Source organism: Prosopis cineraria, unplaced genomic scaffold, assembly GCF_029017545.1.
Source record: "Prosopis cineraria cultivar Desert tree isolate PC_DT_omini unplaced genomic scaffold, ASM2901754v1 PC216, whole genome shotgun sequence".
Taxonomy (NCBI): domain Eukaryota; kingdom Viridiplantae; phylum Streptophyta; class Magnoliopsida; order Fabales; family Fabaceae; genus Prosopis; species Prosopis cineraria.
This window is the reverse complement of record NW_026555543.1, coordinates 1,365-10,333: the sequence shown is the minus strand read 5'-3', so window position 1 is coordinate 10,333 and position 8,969 is coordinate 1,365. Positions and strand designations below refer to the sequence as shown.

The 8,969-nt window shown below is 37.2% G+C and overlaps 1 protein-coding gene across 1 annotated transcript; it reads left to right on the top strand.

Moving 5' to 3' along the window:
- The first annotated feature begins 202 nt into the window (after nucleotides 1-202).
- On the top strand, nucleotides 203-8,585 carry LOC129295916 (receptor-like protein 4). Its single transcript, XM_054934513.1, has 9 exons — nucleotides 203-397; nucleotides 517-1,590; nucleotides 1,864-2,014; nucleotides 2,522-2,593; nucleotides 3,415-3,483; nucleotides 3,819-3,887; nucleotides 5,777-5,854; nucleotides 6,610-6,815; nucleotides 7,912-8,585. The coding sequence occupies exons 1-9, from the start codon at nucleotides 301-303 to the stop codon at nucleotides 8,016-8,018; spliced, it is 1,923 nt and encodes a 640-aa protein (XP_054790488.1). The 5' UTR covers nucleotides 203-300; the 3' UTR covers nucleotides 8,019-8,585.
- The last annotated feature ends 384 nt before the right edge of the window (nucleotides 8,586-8,969 follow it).

Here is an 8,969-nt window from a genome sequence, read left to right as displayed (position 1 = left end):
CGGACAAATGATTTGTTTTGTTGAAAAATGTTTATATATATATAAAATGAATCGGATGGAATATAATTTAATTATTATTATTATTAAAAAAAGAAAAAAAAAAAAAAACTCACGGGTGAACATTGCCTTATTAGTCCCACTCACTCCCACGTGAAGTGAAAGGTCCATTTATATGCCGATCTGTTCAAAACTTCAAATTCATTCTCTCTTTTCTTCTCCGTTTGACCCCATCTTTCCCTCCTTTTTATTTCAGATCACTCACCCTCCCACCACATCAATCCCCAGTCCACTGCAGCGATAATGTCACTCTCCTTCTTCGCCTTCGCCTTCATCGCCGCCACCGCCGCCGCCGCCTCCTCCCCCTCCTCCTCCTCCTTCTCTACACCGTACCCCTACGGTAACCTTTCATCTCTGCGCGTTTACGTAATCTTATTAATAATTCAATCACTTTCCCCATTTAGCTTGTCTCCGCACCTAATTCTTGCTTTCTGTTTCCTTATCCTTCTTTTCTCACAGGTTTTTCTTACCACATTGACTGTGGTAGTCCCACCAACACCAGTGACCCCTTCAATACCACCTGGCTCTCCGACCGCTTCTTCACCGGCGGCGCCTCCTCTGTCGTATCCGAGCCACTCCGATTCCACTACCCCTACGAGAAGACCCTTCGCTTCTTTCCCGTCTCTCATGGCAAGAAGAACTGCTACATCCTCCCTTCTCTGCCCTCCGGTCGGTACTTTCTCCGCACGTTCGTCGTTTACGACAACTACGATGGCAAGTCTCACACTCCTTCTTTTGATGTCGCCGTCGAGGGCACCGTTGTCTTCAGCTGGCGCTCCCCCTGGCCAGAATCCATAGCTGCAGGGGGTGCGTATTCTGATCTGTTTGCCTATGTCACAGACGGTGAGGCTGATGTTTGCTTTTACAGCTTGGCCACTGATCCTCCGGTAATCTCTTCTCTCGAACTCCTACATGTCGATCCTTTGTCTTACGATTCGACGAGCACTGGAAATAAGCATGTTCTCGTCAATTACGGGAGGTTATCTTGCGGGACTGATCAATGGGGTCCTGGATTCAGCAATGACACTGATCTCTTTGGTCGGTCATGGCAGTCCGATTCCGAATTCCGATCAAATTTTGGTGCATCGAGTCACCGCAACCGTGACGGTGTTAGAGCTGTATCCACGAGGAACACCATAAGCGGAACTGAACAGAAGCCCAATTATTTTCCGATGAAGTTGTACCAGGCGGCGGTGACGGTTGGGGGAGAAGATGGTGTGTTGGAGTACAATTTGAATGTGGATGCGAAGTTAGATTACTTGGTATGGTTGCATTTTGCGGAAATTGATTCGAGTGTGAAGAAGGCCGGGGAGAGGGTGTTCGATGTGTTGATCAATGGCAAGAATGTTACTAGAGTTGACATATACAAGCAGGTGGGAAGCTTTGCTGCCTTTACTTGGCATTATATAATGAGGAATTTGAGCAGCAGTGTGTTGACTGTGAAGCTTGTGGCTGCAGTAGGTGCCCCTCTGATTAGTGGGCTTGAAAATTATGCTTTGGTACCCATTGATCCTTCAACCATGCAGCAACAAGGTACGTCGCTGAACTGTTGATGCACATACGATAGACAGGTTTAGTTGCGTTTACTAAAAAGAAATACGAGTTTTCTTCTTTGGCATCTGAAATTAATCGTGTACTTGTAAGTTGTTATTACGTCAATGGAAAGATAATTAGGGAGGAAACCGAAAGTTAGGGATACAATGCTAATGTAATGGTTAATGAAATTACTTTTTTCGTAATATAAGATTTTGCTGGCTAAAGATAAAACCCAATAATCGTGGTTGTTAACTGGGGACCCTTTTGCAGTAATCGCCATGAAGGCATTGAAAGAGTCACTTCGTGTTCCTGATAGAATGGGTTGGAATGGTGATCCTTGTGCTCCTACTAATTGGGATGCTTGGGAGGGTGTCACCTGCCGCATTAATAAGAATCATGCCGCCCTCGTGATAAGTGAAATGTAAGCATGTCTTACGCTTCTTTAAATTTATTATTTACATTTTTAAGTTGAATTTCGGGAGAGGAATGATGCAACGTGCACGATGACTCTTAATGTGAAATCTTACTAAATGATGCGGCATACTTAATGTGAAAGATTAACGATGGAGGTCAGGTTCCACTCACCGAATATATATGCGGTAGGGAATAAAAGTAATCATCATAGCTGGTTGTATGACATTCAGCAAGAAAGATTGTGAAAATTATTTATTTATTTAAATTTGTGAATCATATTTTTATTTGCAGCTAGTATAAAAACATTTTTTTTATTATTATTTTTTATTTTTTTGGCGGGTGTGAAGAAGCTAGACGGAGGATTGTGGGTGAAACTGCTATTACTAATGCATACAAAAATGACTGATCCACAAAAAGAAAATGGAAGAAAAGGCAGAAGATTCAATTTGTTTCTTTAATTTATAATTCCTTTTCTATGGCTTTGATTTTATCTTTATTTTAATGATAACTACAGAGATCTTGGCAGTCAAGGCTTAAAAGGGTATATAAGTGACCAGATTAGTCTTTTGACAGACTTGGTAAGCCTGTAAGTATCAGCTGCCAGAAGTTTGTATATTTTAATGCCAGACATGTTTCATTAATCATTATACGGCTTATACATGTTAAGGCTATCATTACACCACTCTTTAGTATGAAATATGTCAAGTCCAGATTTGTTTTTTGGGTTAAAAGTTTTCTAGCGTCTTTGGTGTATGTGATTTAAGCAGTAGTTAGAACCAGCGGTTCTCCTTGTACTCTCCTTCCTTGTTTTCCTTACCTGTTCCTTGAATTACAACAACAGCAATGTTCATTCTCAAATTGATGGGTTTTGATTCTTTCAAGTTTCAATTAGCCTTGTTCTCTCATTTGGTGGCTACATTATTTAACTTAAAATTTAAAATTCTCTCAACTATGTTGATTGGATCGTCAATGCCTGATTAGCACTATAACATGCACGAGAAGGTAATAGTGTTATAGTTAGCCTTGCCTTAACTTGTTGTCCTTAAAACGTTTTCATTTGGTTTGCTTTTCTCTCTCAGTGGTATCCATGATCATTTATCCACATTCATTATCTATAAAGCATTTCTCTCTAAATCCAGCTGGTCAAAATTATGGATCCACGTTAAATCTTCTGTAGAAGATCATTGTTCATTATAATATGTTTTCAGGCACCATGTTGCCTTCTATACCAATTTTTTGCCATATTTATATTGTTTTCAAGTATCTAGTAATACAATAACAACAGCAACAAGTCTTATCTCACTAGATGGGGTCGATTGCATGGATTGCATGGTGCCATTATACTCTATCATTAATCAAGTCTTTGTGAACTTTCAATTATCGAGTAATCTCTCTAAAAAATTGCAGGAACTTAAGTTCTAATTCTCTGCGGGGTTCCATACCTTCTGGGTTCGGGCAAAAATCCCTGATACGCGTGTAAGTATTACTGATGGTATAGTCGTTACCCAGTCTTTCGGGCAAATTCACAAAACTCAACTTTGTGGATCTTTCTTCAATGAATGACGATCAATTTTCAATATCTTTATGCACTGAAGTTATTTTTAATAATTTACTGAGGAGTTATAATTAAAATTCTTACAATGAATTCGCCACTACTCTGAAAAATTGTGATATTTCCTTATATCTTTCTTGCACAATTACATGTCAGCCGCAACTCATGCTATATAAATAGCAGAGTTACTTGTTGATAGAGGAGAACGACCTTGTTATTATGCAATACTTAACTTATTTTCTTATAATGTATGCTCTAGGGATTTGTCCAACAATGAGTTAACAGGTTCCATACCAGACAGTTTAGCCTCTTCAAGTTTGCAGCTTGTGTAAGTGTCCATTTTGTTATCTATTATTTCTCTCTCTGTCAATAAAGGCACAAACATGTCATGATTGGCATCTAGTTCTGAAATTTGCTTGAATACGCTTTTCTTAAACGTTTTGATATTTCATTAAAATCTCAAAAATTGTCGTGTGTAAAATATTCACATTGCACAAAACTTGGGAACTGAAGGGACAGGGGAGAAACTTTCTTCATCTCTGTGCCATCCTTTATTTATACTATTGAAATTATCAAAACTTGATAGTGAAACTAACTCCTGGAGATAAGAATATAAGATGACTAATGAGATAAATATGACCTACGCACCTCAATGCCAAGAAAGTACTTCCACAATCCAAACCTTAGGTTTGAAAATTATGTTGAAGAGGCAGTTTTAAGTTGGTAGATTCTTGGCCATCATCTTCTAAAACACAATATCCTCAACATAAGAAATTGATATATTTCTCCAAATAGGACTATAATTATAAAATAAAGTGATCCCCTCGGCACCGTTGAAGCTCCAAGGGTGTAACTAGTTTACTAAACCTGCTAAACCATGCCCAAGGCTGAATTAAACCATGTACTGACTTATTTAAGCTGCACATCACTTTACTCTCCTTGGAGAAACAAACCCCATCAGTTGCTTCATTTAGACCTCTTCTTGAAGATCTTCATGGAGGAAAGCATTCTTAATATCTTACTTATGTAAAGGCCACTTGAAGGTTGAAACCGCAGAGATGAAGAGATGCACTGAGGTTATCTTGGCTACAAGTAAGAAGCTCTTAGAACAGTCCAGAACATAGACCTGAGCGTAGCCATTTTTTGTGGTGAAGACCAAAGCACATATCCAAAGTCTCTACCCATATTCTTCTTTGTCATTAAATCCTAAATTATCAGAGTTGGGAAGAAAGACGATGGAACAAGTGAGATTCTTTGCTAGTTTTCTAATAGACATATTATTGTAGAAAATCTGAGGAATATGCCATGTCAAGAAGCTTAAAATATTCCTCCTTAGAAATTCTTATTTATTTATTTATTTTGTATGCCATTGTTTGATGGTTCTGAAGATTCTGGGGGCAAGACAGAATACATGCATTTGTTGCATGAACTGGTCTGCCTACTATTCGTTTGCCAATAATGATAATTGGGTAGCACGGGCAGAATTCTCAATATTACGAGCGCAACCACTTTTATCCTTGGGGGTGGCACATTGAAAATGAGAATATACTTTTGCAAACTTTGAGATTTCTGCTCTTGCAACAATAAAACGGGAATTTTCTGTCATCTTCTGAAAATCTTCACTATTTAACTCGATTATCAAGGTTAGGATTCTGTTGGCCTTTTCTGAGCATGTCAGCGTACCGCTAACATCAGACTTGCCCTCACATGTTGGCACGTGGTGGTAGATGCTCTAGAAGGGAGTGGTACGTGAAGAAAAATCTAAAAACAGATATTAGGAAATTGAACAAGCCTCGAATCACATGAAGGTTTGGACAGTTGAGCTATGAAGAAGCAAACTTCTGGTGGTTCAAATGACACTTGTTAAGCTTTGGGTGAGCAGTGTGTACAAAACCCAAATAACTGATGAATTAACTGCAACCTGTCCTTTTCTTATGCGTAATAAGTTTGGTTTCTTGAGATCAATAACTAGATGATGGTCAAAGAGAGCAAAGGATGACATTTAGATTTTCTGATTTATGGAGTAAAACCTGGGTTAAAACAGTCCCGATGAAGCTGTTACATTAGCAGTTTTCTAGGATTTGTAGTGTTCGGAATTCAAAGATGAGACTTTTTTACGTATCTCCTCCCTCTTACATGGATAGATTGAGTATATATACTAACCTGTAGTACAGTATTACTTTGGTGTTTGTTTTCTAATCCATTTTATCTTGCCAGGCTATTGAATGATAACTTTTTGGAAGGACAAGTGCCAGAAGGACTTTATTCAATTGGTGTGCATGGGGGAGCTTTTGAGTATGTCACTTTAACCCGAGTTTCTCCATGACACTATGTTCAGATGGAATATTGGTTAATTTATCTTTTCTTGGATGATATCCCTATCTGGTTGACCATTCTACTTGTCTTTCCGTCTAAATTAAGTGCAAGTAGAGCCACAAAAGTCCCATGCAAGCTCACTGTGTCATCCTTCTCAGCTTGAATGCTGAAGGAGAACTGATGCATGTTATTACATAAAAGTCATTCTGCCTCTTCTCTGTCCATTGTGGATTTTAGTACCCACCTTTTCTCATGTAAAGGTTATTCAATTTGTATATTTCTGAAAAACTGAAGTAAAATTTGGATGATTTATGAAAACTGTCCCACCTAATGCTCAATATTCTTAATCGAATGACGACATAAAAAACTTACCTCTGCTATTATTTTTTGTTTTACTGAGCGTGTAGTTTCATTTCACCATAAAGTGGCACAAATCAGGTGTCCAATGCAATTTTGTCAGACCTGTTTGTATTTTGTTAGGTTTGTAAAAGCTTGATAAATGATAGAGCACAATGGCGTCTTGCAATCCATGTAGCCGATCCCACCTAGTGGGATAAAGGCTTGTTGTTGTTGTTGTAATGGGTGCAAAAATAGCATTTCGCCAAAGGATATATATTTATATATATACATACATATATTTTGGTGCAACCATAGGATAGTTTTCTTCTGTCAAAGTTGTAGTCCTTTGTAATAGCTAATTAATAATTCGGATGATAAATATATTTTTTTATCAGTCTCTCTGGCAACAAAGGTTTGTGTGGTGTGCCATCTCTGCCAGCATGTCCTTTGTTGTGGAAGAATGGAAGACTATCTACTTGGGGCAAGATTGCAATAGGCTTGTCATGCCTTTTTGTTTTCTGTGCGGTACTGGTGCTGGTATATATTTATGTCAGGAGGAGAAGGAACGAATATGATTTTGGTCTTCCCCATGAATTGATGTGTAAGTATGGCTTCATTTCTGGCAAGCCATTTTTGTTGTTTCAAGTATATTTGGTAGTATTATTATCTGTGTGGGAGATTTTCCTTATGTTACTATTTACATTGATCTCAATATACTTTATGCATATTAGGAAAATTATAACTTTAAACCTAGACAATTGGCTTTTTTATGCAGAATATATTTTGTATTTTAAAATTTTCACTTCTCTATTGACAAAAGCATATTGCAAAAGGTCTTTATCACAGCTTTTCTTCACCATGAGCGAATCTGTATTATTCTGTGTTGAAGGTGGCATCTTGCAACTTCAGTTTAAAGCACTTGAAAAATTTGTCTACGAGAATCTCACTGTTATAGTTTAGATACATGAATCGGAATTTCCATATATAAGATTTTTTCTTTTTTCCATACTTCTTTAGCAGACTATTGGCTCCTGCCATATTTATGCTTCCCTTTCTTGTTTGTGAAACTGATCTATGTAATCTGGTCAAATTAGTAATTCAAAATATGGCTCCTGTGGAATGTGCAAAGCCCGTTAATATTGCCCTGTACCTTTTGATGAATATCCTTGGTTAAACCTACCGTTCATGTTTTATCAAAACCTATTTGCAATAGTTCTTAGTAATGTCACTGTTGCATTTATTTGGATTTCTCTAAATGGGCTGTATTCAATCCATTTACTTGTGATGGAACCATATGCTCATCGGTTCAAAATTCTCCAGCTGCTGAATGCTACTCAATTCGAGTATCACCAATAATTTCAATTTTTCAATCTAAAACTTGGGACAATTTTCAGACATGGCGGCAATTTAGAGTCAATCCTTTTATTCTGTTTTTGTGCGTAATCGTCATAGGTGCCACAAGCTTCAATCTTGTTAGAAATGATCTTTTCTCGGTCTAATTTTGCGGTGTTATCTATAGATTCTATTCACAAATAGTTGGAGTCAATAATATTTGTTACAACTCAGTTTATTGAATGATTTTAGGTACTAATTAGTAAGCGTATGTCACGTTGACTGAGTGAACACAGGAATGTCTGGTTAAAAATTATACGCCAAAAGATTCTTTGCTTACATGTGTTTTATGTCTTCTTTCGCAGCATTAGCCGGCAAGAGAAGCCGATATCAAAGACACAAATCCTTGATGCATCTTGAGATGGAGAGCCAACATGCCAGGGGTTTACATACACCATATACTTCACAGTAACCGAGTTTGACTGAACTCAGGATTTGGAGGTTGATTCCCAAGACATTCACCAACAAAGCTTTTACTGAGAGGAAATTGAAGGTTGCAAATACACCAATCAATGCTGAGCGACGTTGATGTGACATCACTGCCTAACTTTATAGAGAGCAAAAGAACGGCTTCCTGAGGTTTGGCTTTTCTCCTACAGCTTTTTATGTCGTCAGGGATTGTGGAAGCCACTTGTTGCGATGCTGTGTTACACATTGTTTGCCACACCATCACAGACACAAGCCGCTTTATCAGTAACCATACACAAGAATTTACAGACTTTAATGAACAGGTGATAGGAACACTTCGATTCAATGCAAGTAATTTGAACCACGAGTTAGTGTCTGCTTTAGGTTGACATGTGTCTATTCTGCTTAACTTAGCACTGTACACTGATATTTTCGTGGCCAGATAACGGTGAGTGGGCTTTGCTGTGCTATGAACTTTTTAAAGTTCTTTACTTGTATATTATCTGATTGCATTGGACGTGCCTGATTATTCATTAAAAGTTTATTTTATTACCAAAGAAAAAGTTCTTTATTTTGCTTGCCATTGTTTATTCCGTTGAATAATTTAATGGAAATTATTTGGGAAGTGTGTGGGTGTGTGTTTTTTTTTTTAAATCAAATAGCATCATTTCAGGTCAAATCTCTTATAATTGAGATCAATTGATGCAAAATTATATATATATATCTATATATTATATTTGGAAGAAAGGTGACAGAATTATATTCCTCTCATCAAAAAATTATTCTATTATTTTACTAATAGAGCATAATATGTTACCGATCAAATACTTTCTTAAATTTTTGTTTTTTAATGTAGACAGCATAACTTTTTCAAATTTTAGGTTATATGTAATCCTTTTAAATTTTGAATTATATGCAAATAAACCCTCTATATATATTATATCATTTTAATGAA